This window comes from Zea mays, chromosome 9, assembly GCF_902167145.1.
Source record: "Zea mays cultivar B73 chromosome 9, Zm-B73-REFERENCE-NAM-5.0, whole genome shotgun sequence".
Lineage (NCBI taxonomy): Eukaryota > Viridiplantae > Streptophyta > Magnoliopsida > Poales > Poaceae > Zea > Zea mays.
In genome coordinates, this window is record NC_050104.1 from 87,715,488 (window position 1) to 87,731,826 (window position 16,339).

The 16,339-nt window shown below is 41.8% G+C and overlaps 1 protein-coding gene across 1 annotated transcript; it reads left to right on the forward strand.

The window, feature by feature from the left end:
* The first annotated feature begins 3,572 nt into the window (after positions 1 to 3,572).
* Positions 3,573 to 4,187, forward strand: LOC103640056 (L-type lectin-domain containing receptor kinase SIT2-like). Its single transcript, XM_008662707.2, has one exon. The coding sequence runs from the start codon at positions 3,573 to 3,575 to the stop codon at positions 4,185 to 4,187; it is 615 nt and encodes a 204-aa protein (XP_008660929.2).
* The last annotated feature ends 12,152 nt before the right edge of the window (positions 4,188 to 16,339 follow it).

Below are 16,339 nucleotides of genomic sequence, written 5' to 3' on the forward strand. Positions count from 1 at the left end.
CAACCGCTTTCCACGCAGAAAGTTCCAATATTCAGTAGCTTTTGAAGGGTCTATAAATACCCCTTGAGTCTCTCACCTCATTTACTCTAGCTGCTCCCTCGCATTCAAAGCTGACCTAACTTAACACAAAATCTCACACCTTCTCTCACACACCCCAAATCGCTCCTAAATCGCTTGATTGAAGAGCCCTTTGTGTGAGGTTTGTGCTTGTGATTCTCGAATTTGTTTTGCTCTCCTCTCTCTTTCTCATCTCTTGAGATTTTTGCAAACACCTCTTTTGTGAACTTATTATTCTTGGAACCTTCGAGTTCCTTGATGGATTGAGGTTGCTTGGGAGTCTCCAAGGTTGTGGACAACTCCAAGAAGTTTGTATCACCCCCTCTCTTGAGTCGGTTTGAGAAAAGAGTTTGACTTGACCTTTGTGGTTGGCTTGTGGAGGATTAGGGTGGGAAAAGACCCAGCCCTTTGTGGGCTCCTCAATGGTGAGTAGGACACCATTGTGGCATGGTCGAACCTCAGGATAAATCTCGTGCTTGTGTTCTTGCGTGGATTCATTGTTGTGTTCAAACCTTTGGCAAGGAAGGCATCAAGTGTTATTCTTGGTGTGGATATTGTGGAGGATCTTCACTCATATTTCTCACGATCTATGCTTAGTTTATCCCCCGTGTTCTTGTCATGGAAGAATATCTCATTGTATCCATGCGTTGTTCTTAGCCTAGATCTATTCTCGTAGTTGGACCAGTTCAAAGTGGTTCAACCGGCCTCCATAGTGGTTGAACCGCCCTGGACCAGTTGAACTGTTAATTTGACATTATTTCAAAGGAAGGTTAAGTCTGGAAGAGTACCAAAAAGTTTAAGTAGAGAGGATGCTAGAGACATTTGGTACGTTCTCAAAATGTCACATGAAGGCGATCTGAAAGCAAAGAGGCATAAGATCGAGGCGTTGAAAATTGAGTTGGTAAGGTATGATTGGACCAAGGATGAGTCAGTTCAATCACTCTTTGATTGGTTGATGGTATTGGTCAACAAGATAAGAGTTCTTGGTAGTGAATATTGGAGTGATGCTAAGGTCACTAGGCTATTCATGAGAGTCTACAAAGAGAAGGACAAGAGCCTAGCAAGGATGATAAGGGACCGTGATGACTATGATGGGATGACTCCTCATCAATTGTTTGCTAAGATCAAACAACATGAAGCGGAGGAGACACCAACCAAGGCAAGGGACACACATGCTTTGGTTGTCAATGATCAAAACTCAAGCAAGAAGAGTCAAGTGAGCAAGGACCACAACTGCAAGAAGGTTGTGGAAATCTCAAGCGAGGATGAAAGTTCAAGTGATGAAGACACAACAATGTTGATCAAGACTTTCAAGAAGTTTGTTAGAAAGAATGACAAGTACCAAAGGAAAGTAAGGAAGAGGGCATGATATGAGCGGGTGGGGTGGGCCGAGGCCTCTCCCGAAATATTTTTTGCTGTTTTTAAAACCTGTTTACTGTTTTTGAAAATAATTTTCACTCGTGGTTTTATTACGTTAACCGCCAGTGGAAATCGAGTTCCACTGTATTTTCACTGGCGGTCCTCAGTTACCCGCCTATAAAAATGATGATTTCTACTAACTCTAGCACCGGCGATTCTAAGAAACACCAGCGAAAATAGGTTCACAACCGTCACTATAGAGCTTCTGTGTACTAGTGACATGTGTGTATGTGCTTCAGTTAGATTCTAAATAAATCCTAGCAAGGTGGAAGAGGAATACAGGGGGCGACGATGGAATCATTTGTCCTTTTTCATCGCCAGAGTATAGACTCTAAGGGATGTTTGAATGCACAAGAGTTAATAATTAGTTAGCTAAAAATTGCTAGTGGAATTAGTTAGCTAACAAATACATAGCTAACTATTAACTAATTTACTAAAAATAGCTAATAGTTGGTGTTTGAATGTCTCCAACTAATTTTAGCCACTAACTATTAGATCTAATGTATTCAAACATCATATACATAACCACCTCAAAAACTCTTGCCGAACCAAAAAAAATAGTGCGTGTTTGCAACTCAGATCAGAAGTATGCAATCCTTGACAGGAACAGACGAAACGGTCACAAATTCTAAAGGAGTCCAGAATTTGGCCAACTGCGAATCCGAACTCTCAGAATAAATATATCTGAAAGGTCAAAACATCATATAATTTAAAATAAAGAGAAGAAATAATAAAAATGGAAATATCTTATAATTTGAAACGAGCATAATAAATCTCTCTACTATAGAAAACATCATTTCTACTATAGAAAACATCATTTTACACGGTCCCACGGTCACCTAACTCTTCTCCCTCTTCTCATTCCTGCTTTATACAAGAAGCATGTAAAATTGTGTACAAGTAGAGGTTCGGACTTTAATAATTGGCTTCACATTCGCATCATCTAACCAACATAATACATATATTTTTATGTTTTATTAATATAAAGTCTAAAGATATGATATATAGACATGTGATATGTACAAACCATAGAGTATCTGACTAATATTTAGATAAACTGAAAATACTAGCTTCTTCTAGACTTGTCTCTGTTATCTTTATTGGAGACCTATTTTATCAGAACAATTTTTTGAAACAAAACTTCAATTTCACTAGCGAAGCTACATTATAAAATTGAAGGCCCAAAAAATTGATTCGGTACACCAAGCATGCCCAATATTTGTTGAAGGTTCTCCGCCCTACTACTGCTTGCTTTGACACATGGATGAACGCCACACCACACATCGCGATGGCCATCACATCCATGGCACGGACGCCGGTGCTTAGCCAGCCCCGAACCCTAGCTTCTCCCTAGCTAGCTGCCGCTACAACACTACCCTCCCTCCATCTCTCCGCGCTCATGCACGTACCAGCAGAACTTGCCTTGCCTCTTGTTCGCCCACCGCCGCACCGCCACTATGCGAAGCACACACAACGCGACTGCATGCATGCAGGTTGGTCAGGGACTGCCGGCCCAAACGGCCCATGCCGGCCCAAATAGCTAAAGTAAAATACTACAAAAGTGCTGTGGAGGTTACCAGGAAGGCCATCGATTATTTTCAGAGAACACAGACCTCTTTTCTTCAGATTCCAGAAGCCACCTCCTCTACTTTTCTTCTTCTTCCTCTGCAACGCAGTGATCTTCTTCCTACAGATCTCCTCATTAATATCTAGCCCTCTTCGATTCCCTTGCTTCTCTACATATCCCAAACTCTATTTCACCCCATACTTGTATCAACCACTATTGTTTCAGTTTTCCTGGTTGTTGCATTGGGTTATAAGAGGTGTTGTTAACAATTAGTGTCAGAGGAGTCGATTCTCGGTCTATCTCCATGGATTCCGCTGCCCTCAAGCTCTTCCTCGACGAGTTCAACAGGAGGTTCGATGAGTGGGAGAGTCGCTGGGACCGACGCTTCTCGCCTCGGCCAGCGACGGAGCCACAGGATGCCCCATCGATCGCATCTGCGCTCATTGGCAGCAGCACCACCGCCTCCACCGACGAGCCCAGCCTCGTCCCCACGCTGGGTCGCGCCAACTCCAGAGTCGCAGACAACTCCATGTTCGTGACGACTTACTCAGCAGATTCCATCCATCAGATTCATGAGCTCGAGAAGGCTGGGGATGCCGCGGTGGAGGATGACGCCGCCTTCGGCTCCTTGGTGGCTATGGCCAGCAAGCCTCCTCCTACGCCGATTGCTGCCCAGGTGGCACAACAGATCCGTTCCGCTAGAAAAATGTCCCACAAGGCCGGCCTCCCCTTCTCTGATACTACCGACCACCTCTTCGTCATGGAGCTCGACACCAACCAGAATACTGAGTTCCGTGTCATCATCGGCAACCACGTTCTCGTCTCCGTTCCTTCGGCCATCGCCAGCTACTACGACGACGGCGACCGTGCCTTCCACAACTTGACGCTCGCAAGCAGTGAGGCGAGGCAGGTGCGGATGGACTACGACGACGAGGAAAGGCGTGTTGACGTGACCATGGCTTCCCTGAGAATGGCTAAGCCCAGCAGTCCACTGCTCTCCACGGTGTTCACCGATGTGGCCCGCGTCGGCTCTGTGGTGAATGTGGCAAGCAAGCTGTCTTGTACCTCGTTTGATGCTCAAGTGGTGCTCGATGAAATGCCCACGAGCGACTGGAGGTTACTTGGCCGCTTCCTCGACGTCTAGCTCTGGGGACACTTCGTTGGGCATTACCTAAGTGCTACTGCAAAGATGTGGGCTAGCACACACAATGACACTCTTAATGCAAAAATGTCATGTGTCGTCAACGCGCTCTATGATTGCCAGAAGAAGATGGGCATAGGGTACCTGTCGGCCTTCCCGTCAGAGTTCTTTGTTTGGGTTTAGGCCATCACGTCTGTCTGGGCTCCTTACTACACAATCCACAAGATTATGCAAGGTCTTCTTGACCAGTACACAGTTGCTAGAAATTCTGTGGCTCTTGTCATGGTGGTAAAGACTGTTAATTATTTCAGTGATCGGGTGAAGAATGTCATACAGAAATATAGTATTGAGACACACTGGGAGTCTCTCAATGAGAAGACTGGTGGGACGAATGATGTTTTCTATCAGCTCTACACGATAATGAACGATACGAAGCATTTGACACCAGCTCTTCTCTTTGATAAGCCATGCTTTCTTGGGTTGCTTGCTGGTCTGGATGACAGTATTTCTGGTTTTCATTCAAACACACACATTCCAGTTGACATTGGTGCACAAATGAGGTATAAAGTTACTGGAGATTCTCTTTACAAGCAAATTGTGTCATTCTTCATGGATACTGATGCAGTCTTACCTACACCTACGGATCTCATCAACATTGTGCGAGCATTAGTTCTTTCTCAAGATATTGCCCTTATCATTGAACCTGGAAGATTTTGGTCTGCTGCTGCGATCTTTCATGACCAAGAGAGGTGTCATGTGATTTTCCAACTAGCTGCTTCTTTTATGGGGTTCAAGATCAAGAATCGGCGAACCATATTGCCCTTGCCATGGGATCCCGGTGGAATTGATGCCATATATCGGCTTGAGGGCAAGCCGAATTTTAAGAAAGGGGGAATGTCAGGGACTGTCGGCCCAAACGGCCCATGCCTGTGACACCCCAGTGTCACCTAGGGTTTCTCTCAAATGCCAAACCTAAGAGCCATTATTGTATGTGAACCAAAGTAGGCATGAGCATCAAAATAACTTAAGTAAGAAAGAATTCACCAAGTATATACTTAAAAGTGTCATGATCAAAACAATTGAGTCCTTGAAAAGGGTAGAATGTGCAACCCTAATTAAAAACCCTAAGTAAGCCCTATGAACAAAATTCAAGAAAATAAGAAAAAGGAAATGAAAAGTTTAAAATTTTGAGTTGAGCCAATTATATAAGTTAAAGTATATTTATTAAGCAACAAGAAAGATTGAGAAGGCTTAGCCAAAATAACTCAAATAAATTCCCAAATCAGCCCTTGATCTATGAACCCTTGGAGAAATTCATATTTCTGAATTTCTGAATTTCAGACCTCTTCTTAAAGATCATCTGTTTCTCTGTTTTTCAAAACTCAAAGCCAGATAATCCAAATATCAAAGTTGTGCCAAATTACCTTGAACACATTCTGGGAAAGTTTGAACTCAAACCAAATTCGTTTGGCACGGTTTTGGCGCAGCTTAACCTCGGGACCAGGCATTCTGACACTGGCACCTTGGTGACGCTACAACTCCCTGTCCCTAGCCTAAAACCGCACGTCGTCCATACACAAAAGACAAAGCTTGGTCTGGTGAACAAATCCCTTGCAGTGATCTTGCCCAAATTCGCGAAGATTTGCTCCCAATCGGCGCTTGAACAGGGGCAGAGGCAACGGGAACACGTGTTCGACCGCGACTGACACCCCTGGTTCACGCTCGTTCGCGCACCGCGCCTCCCAGTGCACGCCCGCGCGCACTCGCCGGTCCACGACCGCCCGTGCACCGCGCCGTGCCTATAAAGCCTTCCCAGGCGCGCCCCACTTCGCCCCGTACTCACCCTCACCGGCCAGCCACTTTCCCTTAGCTCCGGCGAGCTCATTTCCGCCCGCCATTGCCGCCAGAGCTTCGGCCACCGTGGCCAGCTGTGATACCCGGTTTGCAAAGAAGAGAAGTTGGGGGTTGTTCTTTTTGTTTTTTTTCCTCATCCGGTTGTTGTTTTGGGGATTTGGGATTTTGTGGAAAACATTCGCAACTAGGGCAGTAGAATTTATTTGGTTTGGCGTTTGCGTTGCGGTCGGGAGCTGTCGCGTGGGATAGTTGGGCCGCAATTGGTGTTTCGGCCCATTAACCCTCCCAAACCCTAGCCGCCACCCTCCTAACTACCCCCCCATGTGCAGCCGCCCCCCCCACTCCTCCTTTCCCCTTGGCCGCCCCCCCTGCCCACCTCCTCCTCTCTCCATTGTTGCAGCCACCAAAACCCTAGCCGCCCCCCCCAATCCCCTCCTCCCTAGGTGCTACTCCGTGCCGCTCGAATCATCGTCTCTTGGTGCGAATCTCCAATCGTTTTGGTGGAGGGATGAAGGGAGGAAGGAAAAGGGGAGAACCCAAGGTGATTTTTTCTTTTGTGTTCATCCCTTGTTCATTTGCGCTGCGATTCAATTGATTAGATGTTGCGTTTGCGATTGGATAGAGGGGGGCTGTCCAGAATTTTGCGTGGTGGATGAACAGCGGTAGTTCCAGCAGTTTTTAGTTTTTTTTCGTGAAGATTTAATGGGGATAAATTTGGGGATCTTGTAGAACTTTGTTTTATCTTTCCAACGAGTATTTATGCGCTCAATTTAGAGTTATAAATTAAAAGTTATCATCGTTTGAATCCGGGTATGTGGCTGTCCAGAAAACAGATTTTTCAGAGTGATGAACAGCAGCAGTGTTAGCAGTTTCTGGGGATTTTTCGGGAGCAATTAGTGTTGATCAGTATGAGAATCTTGTAGAACTTTGTTTTATCTTTCCAACGAGTATTTATGCGCTCAATTTGGAGTTATAAATTAAAAGTTATCATCGTTTGAATCCGGGTATGTGGCTGTCCAGAAAACAGATTTTTCAGAGTGATGAACAGCAGCAGTGTTAGCAGTTTCTGGGGATTTTTCGGGAGCAATTAGTGTTGATCAGTATGAGAATCTTGTAGAACTTTGTTTTATCTTTCCAACGAGTATTTATGCGCTCAATTTGGAGTTATAAATTAAAAGTTATCATCGTTTGAATCCGGGTATGTGGCTGTCCAGAAAACAGATTTTTTCAGAGTGATGAACAGCAGCAGTGTTAGCAGTTTCTGGGGATTTTTCGGGAGTAATTAGTGTTAATTAGTATGAGAATCATGTAGGGCTTTTTCTTATCTTTCCAACAAGTACTTATGCGCTCAAATCGGAATTATATTTTAAAAGTTATCGCCGTTTGAATCCGCGTATGTCGCTGCCCAAATCAGAAAAAAAACAGATTGCAGGGTTTATTTTGTGGACCGTTTAGAGGTAAGTAGATGTTAGAATTCAATCATGAGTTGTATACAAAACTTGTGGGGAAATTTATGTAGTTGTCTCTGAAGTTTTTGTTTATCATCACTGCTGTCCTAATTTTTAAGTTATGGAATTGTTAAGCAGCGCCGCTGCAGTTTGGTTAGTGAGGGGAGAATTGTTACCGCGGCGGGGTTTGAGATTGCGCGTAGGTGCGGTGTTGTCTTTGAGTTTTTTTTATATGAATTTGGTGCACTAAGTTGGGTGTCAAAAACAGGTGGTGGACTTCCGGATTGTTCTTAGGGATTTTGCCCGAACTTCGGTAAAGGCAAGTAAATACAGTGGTGGTTGCTACCGTTTGGTTTGCATCCTATTCCCTGTCATTGAGTATGCATAAGTTTTAATTATGTTAATCATTGAATTCTATGATGAAGTTTATTTGTTTGGAAGTATTAATTCTCAATTTTCTAATATTGTGGATGATCATAATTTGGTAATGATATATGTGGTTGATTCCCATCTGGATGAAGTGGAAGTGTCTTTTTGAATCATGTTATATGAAGTGTTATAGGCATCACATGCACATCGCATCCTCCATCTTGCATTTTGAAGTTATGTCGTGATCTTATGGTCCGACCGTACCGGTACATTTTTAGCATCGTACGTTGCCCGAGGAGGGGTACGATGCGGCTTCATATCCTTAGAGGTATGAAGGCAGAAGTCATCCTTGCATTTGCAGACATTTGCACTCATGAGGAATATATGAAGTGTGACATTACTATGTTACTATTGTGGTATCTACCTGCGAGGTGTGGTAACTAGGTGCGTTGTACGTTGTATACGTGCTGCACCTTCGTAATAAGAAGGTTGTGGAATTAAGTGGTGGTAAAACAATGTTCTTATGTGGTTAAACTGTTTGATATTATTTTACTTGCTGAGATGTGTCATCTCACTCTTGCATTACTCAATGCAGGTACTTGATATATGTTGGGAATGAGGGGAGTAGCAGCACGTCCACTTTCACTCTCACAATAACGCTGCCCAGGCGCAGCCATGATTTAATTAGAAACCTATTGTCAAAGGAAGTTTGTTTATTTTTTTTATATGGTCGTGCGCACTGGTTAATTCAGTTCAGGTCGTATGTTTATCTTTCCTTGCTAGCCGAGTAATAATACTTAGTATGTTTTAGTCATAATATATGTTTATACTCTGTTGCTCCCTCTTTTATGCAATCTTGCAAAGGGGATGCTGCCGAAATTTTATGTATGGACGTCGGAAGTGTAGTACAGTAGCATACCGGGTTGTTTGTGGAACCTGGAGTGTTACAGTTGGTATCAGAGCATAGGCTTTAGATTCTACGCAATTTGAAGATAAATTTGACACACTTGCACATACAGGAAGGGTATGGGTTCATATATCTTTCATATTAGTATTTTAATTGTATAGATGACTAGAATTTCCTTACTCCAAACCCCTTTATGGTTTGATGAGGTATGTCGTTAACGACGTAATGCTTGATATGAAATGTTACTTCTATTTAATATTGGTTTCTTGATGTGGTTGTTATTGAAATTATTATGCGAGTGAAGCTACTAATGTACTTGTTTTATATACATATCGTCATGATGTTTTTTGGGATGCAATGTTTACTAATCTCTGAGTTATTACCATCATATATTTCTATATGCTTGACTGTGGATGTTTTTTTTCCAAAAGGATTCTTGGGTTCTAGTACTTGTAGGACCGATTGTTTATTGAGCTTGTGTATAGAGGATCTAATCCGACTTGGTGTAGTGTGAAAACACTATACAATGAAGTTTTATGGTGTTGTTGAGTTGGATTGACTGTTGGGTTACAACCCAACTTATCAATGTAATATTTCCAAGGGTGCAGTGCTTTACACCTCACCTCTTTTTTTTGGCTAGGGTGGCTACTTGCCAACTTGATCTTAGAGTACAATAGGTTTGTCTCCGTAGAGCAAAGGCAATGTTGTACTGTCTATGATATCTTGAGACTAGAAGAACTCAAGTGAATTTGCAAGATGACGTGGGTAGATAAGTCCAACCATGTTTACATGATAGGTTTTCTTATTGTGTGCAATCTTATCTTTAATAATAAATAGGGTGATTTCAAGTGGATTTTATGTCTATATTATAGTTGAAGAGACATGCATGTTTTCCTTCTATGGTTTGTTTCTATAGCCAAAAAGGTTATGCATAATTTCTATTTGTTGGAGGCTAGTCATGCGGACGATATGGACAACCCGTTTGATATTGTTTTAATCGCCGATGATACATGGTAGTTTTTTTTTATATGATCAGTTATCTATGCATGCTTGTGGAATTATTATTTGGACCGCTTTATCTTAAACAAAGTCAATGTTTAACTGGAAGTTGCTTATGTTTGTTAGTCATCTATCTCTATAATGATGTGGTTGTTGCATTAGATGGAGATTTTTATTATATGAATGTTGGTTTGATAGATCATGTATGTCTACTACTTTGAATTCATCCTATGACATCACTAGGTACAAATTGTTCAAGTGCAATAATAGGAGGTATTGTTGTAAGTGAGGTTAATCAAAGTAGTTGGGTTAGGTGGATTATCTTATTGAAGTCCAATTACTCCTGTTGAGCATAGTATCGTGTTATTATTTTAGTGTTGAAAGTAATATTTATGACGCTTTTTCATGAGTTTGTGTCAAGAAGTACATTAGTTTTTTTTCTTGTTGTTATCCCTCCATTGCTTTATGAGTATTGCAAATTTTATCTCTTTTGAGAGGGGGAAAAGATGTTATATGACAGGAGCACCATTTGCTTCACGTCAACAGAATAGTTTTGGAGATTTCTAGTAGTTGGATTCTAGTGTAATAACAACCATGTTTTATAGAGCTGGAGACGGGTATGTCAGGTGTTTCATACATTGTCGGTACTTGGATGTTTGACCTTAGTGGCATTAACAAACGAAGTTGTTGAATTCATTGATTGTTGTGCTTAGTGTTCTAACCTATTTGGTAGAGTGTTATTTAAAGACTTTGTGTAGTTGCATCCCAGTTTGGTAGTGGAAAAATCCTAGTGTTGATGGCACCTGCCAATGACTTGGGTTTCATTTTATATTGTTTTTTTATTGTTGATAATGTGTTGTCTGGTTTTGGGAGGCATTTTAAATTAGTTGGAGGCTGAATCAGGCTTCACTTATCTAGAATGTTTTGTAGTATGTTTCTGCATCTTTCCATAGGATGCTTAATCACCATGTTTGGTCTAAACATTTGAGAGATATGGGTTTCTTAAAACATCTTTGTTGGTGTCTCTAGCAGAGTGAGTCTTTAATTTTGTACGGAAGATTAGGCATTGAAGACGGTATAATTTGGTCTTTGTGGATTATGAAAGTTTTAGTAATTTCATGATCTTTTCAAAGAGTATGGGTTTCTAACTCTCATTGTGTATAATTGGAGTTAGGTTGCTCTGAAGTTGTTGCACTGTTGTGTCTAAACTTTAGGCGTCGTTATAATCACCAATAAATCGACCGCGTTTTGATAGTTGCAGAGCACAAATTTGCGAATTCTCTTTAAGCAAAACTTGTAGGTATTTTCAGTACCTTTTTAATGGGTATTTACTTGTAACTGTCTGTTAAATAGATTTGGAGAGGTGGTTGCCCGGATATAAGTCGAATCTCTAATGTGCAGTATCTCAGGCTGAGTTTAGCTGTAGGTCAGGCAGAGTTGTGGGCTATAAGGATAAATTTGGGTGCAACTTTATTGCAAAAGTCGTGGACAATTTTCAAAACTTTTCCAACGCGTGTTCGTTGTAGTTTAAGTTGAGTATAGCAGGAGTTATAGGTTTTTTTGAATTTTAGTTGTCCATTGTTTCAATCTTATCAGTTTTGAAACAAAAGAGTTGCATTGTTTTATCGGTTTGGAAACCAATTCCGAGACACTCATTATAATAAAAGTTTTAGGGAATGTTATAATCTTTTCAGTGAGTTTATATTTGCAAAAATTTGTTAGCTGCGGGGAGTTATGATATCATGTATAGAATGTGCTTGGATGAATATGTGGGCAGACATAAGATGCTTAAATTGATTCTTGTTTGCATGATGTGAGATTAGGCTTAAATGATTTAAAAAGTTATCATATTGCTTCTATACTTATATTTGTTCTAGGTGTCTCGTAATGAAGAACCTAAAGTTATTAGTCTTTCAATGAACACTTAATCTTAGAAGAGTAATGAACCTGATAAAATCTATTGCTTGCTATTGGGACTGCATGACCAGTTTTAGTTATGCAGCTAGTTCAGTGAAGTAAACCATCTTTTCTGTAGAGATGTTATATATAAAAGTTGTAGCCAACTTATTTATCTTACTTGTGTAAAAATTTCATGACCATAGGTCTAGTAGTTTGGGAGTTATGATTTTCTCAAGTCCAGTCTTGAAATCTGTGCAGATTCTATACAGATTTCGAAGCTGACCTTGTTGCCCAATTTAAACTTCGAATAACTTATTATAAATTATAAATAAGTTGTAGTGCTTTTCTTAATCGTTACAACAAGTTTTGGATTAATTTTTTTGGAGATCTATAAGTTAAGTTACAGCTGTTTTAAGTGTGATCTCTGAATATGTCCAAATTTGGACAGCAGAGCCTTTCTCCTGTCTTTTGACCTTAATATGCATTGAATTAACTTGATATGTTTATAAATGAATTATAGACAATTCTACTAGCTTTCTAAAAAGTCTGGGAGCACCTGAATTGGATGATTGAGACTCCAATTATGGATTTTTGAATTGAGTAGTTGAATTATGTCCAATTGTGGACAGAATTTACGTTTAGCACTGTTTGACCTTCCTAAGTGTCAAATCTTGTTGTGATGATAATACCAAGGGTATAGTGGACTTTAAAAGTTTTCCATAAAGTCCTAGTTTACTAATTTTCGATGCATATTTTTTGTGAGTTAGGAGCAAAACAATTAACCGTTGTGCTGCTATCTAGAAATATGCAAGCCTTAGGTTGCTCTCTTGAAGTTGCTCTTGTGTGGCTAAGTTTGGTTTAGCCTATAGAAACATTTTATGCCTTGCATTCATATATACATTCCTTGAAGTACTTGCATATGTCAATGATTGATTTGGTGTCAGGAAAGCTTGGTCCGAGGTATATAGGACCGTCTGCTATCTTGGCCGAGTTGGCAGCTGGGCTTAGCACATGTAATTGTCGGAATCTGTGATCAGAGTACACCAAGTATTCCATGTCTTTTTGTTGAGGAAGTATTTGCGGAATCCAGACCATCAAATCGAGCTAGAGCCGATTCTTGTGTAGCAAGAGCAGACTCTAGAGTGTCGTCTGCTGCGTATCTTAGAATCCTAGGAGCTTGAGGAGCTGATGCGGCAGAAGTACTCGAACTTTTCTTTATGTGAGAGTTTTGTTGATTCATTAACCTTTCTTTTGTTGTTCCGATAGAAGCGTCAGAATTCGAGGTCGAATTCTTTTTAAGAGAGGTAGAGTGTGATACCCGGTTTGCAAAGAAGAGAAGTTGGGGGTTGTTCTTTTTGTTTTTTTTCCTCATCCGGTTGTTGTTTTGGGGATTTGGGATTTTGTGGAAAACATTCGCAACTAGGGCAGTAGAATTTATTTGGTTTGGCGTTTGCGTTGCGGTCGGGAGCTGTCGCGTGGGATAGTTGGGCCGCAATTGGTGTTTCGGCCCATTAACCCTCCCAAACCCTAGCCGCCACCCTCCTAACTACCCCCCCATGTGCAGCCGCCCCCCCCCACTCCTCCTTTCCCCTTGGCCGCCCCCCCTGCCCACCTCCTCCTCTCTCCATTGTTGCAGCCACCAAAACCCTAGCCGCCCCCCCCCCAATCCCCTCCTCCCTAGGTGCTACTCCGTGCCGCTCGAATCATCGTCTCTTGGTGCGAATCTCCAATCGTTTTGGTGGAGGGATGAAGGGAGGAAGGAAAAGGGGAGAACCCAAGGTGATTTTTTCTTTTGTGTTCATCCCTTGTTCATTTGCGCTGCGATTCAATTGATTAGATGTTGCGTTTGCGATTGGATAGAGGGGGGCTGTCCAGAATTTTGCGTGGTGGATGAACAGCGGTAGTTCCAGCAGTTTTTAGTTTTTTTTCGTGAAGATTTAATGGGGATAAATTTGGGGATCTTGTAGAACTTTGTTTTATCTTTCCAACGAGTATTTATGCGCTCAATTTAGAGTTATAAATTAAAAGTTATCATCGTTTGAATCCGGGTATGTGGCTGTCCAGAAAACAGATTTTTCAGAGTGATGAACAGCAGCAGTGTTAGCAGTTTCTGGGGATTTTTCGGGAGCAATTAGTGTTGATCAGTATGAGAATCTTGTAGAACTTTGTTTTATCTTTCCAACGAGTATTTATGCGCTCAATTTGGAGTTATAAATTAAAAGTTATCATCGTTTGAATCCGGGTATGTGGCTGTCCAGAAAACAGATTTTTCAGAGTGATGAACAGCAGCAGTGTTAGCAGTTTCTGGGGATTTTTCGGGAGCAATTAGTGTTGATCAGTATGAGAATCTTGTAGAACTTTGTTTTATCTTTCCAACGAGTATTTATGCGCTCAATTTGGAGTTATAAATTAAAAGTTATCATCGTTTGAATCCGGGTATGTGGCTGTCCAGAAAACAGATTTTTTCAGAGTGATGAACAGCAGCAGTGTTAGCAGTTTCTGGGGATTTTTCGGGAGTAATTAGTGTTAATTAGTATGAGAATCATGTAGGGCTTTTTCTTATCTTTCCAACAAGTACTTATGCGCTCAAATCGGAATTATATTTTAAAAGTTATCGCCGTTTGAATCCGCGTATGTCGCTGCCCAAATCAGAAAAAAAAACAGATTGCAGGGTTTATTTTGTGGACCGTTTAGAGGTAAGTAGATGTTAGAATTCAATCATGAGTTGTATACAAAACTTGTGGGGAAATTTATGTAGTTGTCTCTGAAGTTTTTGTTTATCATCACTGCTGTCCTAATTTTTAAGTTATGGAATTGTTAAGCAGCGCCGCTGCAGTTTGGTTAGTGAGGGGAGAATTGTTACCGCGGCGGGGTTTGAGATTGCGCGTAGGTGCGGTGTTGTCTTTGAGTTTTTTTTATGTGAATTTGGTGCACTAAGTTGGGTGTCAAAAACAGGTGGTGGACTTCCGGATTGTTCTTAGGGATTTTGCCCGAACTTCGGTAAAGGCAAGTAAATACAGTGGTGGTTGCTACCGTTTGGTTTGCATCCTATTCCCTGTCATTGAGTATGCATAAGTTTTAATTATGTTAATCATTGAATTCTATGATGAAGTTTATTTGTTTGGAAGTATTAATTCTCAATTTTCTAATATTGTGGATGATCATAATTTGGTAATGATATATGTGGTTGATTCCCATCTGGATGAAGTGGAAGTGTCTTTTTGAATCATGTTATATGAAGTGTTATAGGCATCACATGCACATCGCATCCTCCATCTTGCATTTTGAAGTTATGTCGTGATCTTATGGTCCGACCGTACCGGTACATTTTTAGCATCGTACGTTGCCCGAGGAGGGGTACGATGCGGCTTCATATCCTTAGAGGTATGAAGGCAGAAGTCATCCTTGCATTTGCAGACATTTGCACTCATGAGGAATATATGAAGTGTGACATTACTATGTTACTATTGTGGTATCTACCTGCGAGGTGTGGTAACTAGGTGCGTTGTACGTTGTATACGTGCTGCACCTTCGTAATAAGAAGGTTGTGGAATTAAGTGGTGGTAAAACAATGTTCTTATGTGGTTAAACTGTTTGATATTATTTTACTTGCTGAGATGTGTCATCTCACTCTTGCATTACTCAATGCAGGTACTTGATATATGTTGGGAATGAGGGGAGTAGCAGCACGTCCACTTTCACTCTCACAATAACGCTGCCCAGGCGCAGCCATGATTTAATTAGAAACCTATTGTCAAAGGAAGTTTGTTTATTTTTTTTATATGGTCGTGCGCACTGGTTAATTCAGTTCAGGTCGTATGTTTATCTTTCCTTGCTAGCCGAGTAATAATACTTAGTATGTTTTAGTCATAATATATGTTTATACTCTGTTGCTCCCTCTTTTATGCAATCTTGCAAAGGGGATGCTGCCGAAATTTTATGTATGGACGTCGGAAGTGTAGTACAGTAGCATACCGGGTTGTTTGTGGAACCTGGAGTGTTACACCAGCCCCCTCCAGCCATCCTCTGGGCAAGCCAGTGCTTCGGCTAGCTCCGCCAGTAGCCCATGAAGCTTGCCAAGCCCTCGGACCCGGCCGGACTTCACCGGAGGCCCGAGATCGACCTCACCGGACTTCAGTCTTGCGCCGCCGCGCGTGGACCAAGCTATCCAGTGAGTCTCCGACCAATTCCTTGCGCTCACAGCTTCTCTGGCATCCCGTGGACCACCCTGACCCATTTGATTGAACTACCTCGCCGTGACCAGGCCGGTCTCCTCGCCGCCGACGAGCATCCCCGCCTGCGCGCGTGGACCGACCGACTCCGGCCATCTCCGACGGCGTTCCGCACACCGTTGTGATCCCCGCGACCTCCCCTACGTCCTCGACCACTTCACCGGAACAGTCTCGCCGCCGGTAAGCCCCTCCGCCCTTTTCTCCGCCGCGACTACTGTTTAAGGTAGAAGAAGGACCTCGGGTTAGGATCTGTAGAACCCGAGGGGTTTTCTGTAATGTCAGTGACTCATGTAAATAGTGACCTAAGGACTGATTCGCGAAGAAAACTTAGAAAACCGCCAGGGACCCCAGTGCAAAGTGGATTTCCATTTAATCAATTCTGTTATTCTTTTTAAAATGACCAGAGAACTTAGAGAATCCATAACTTGATGAAATCTTAATAAAAAG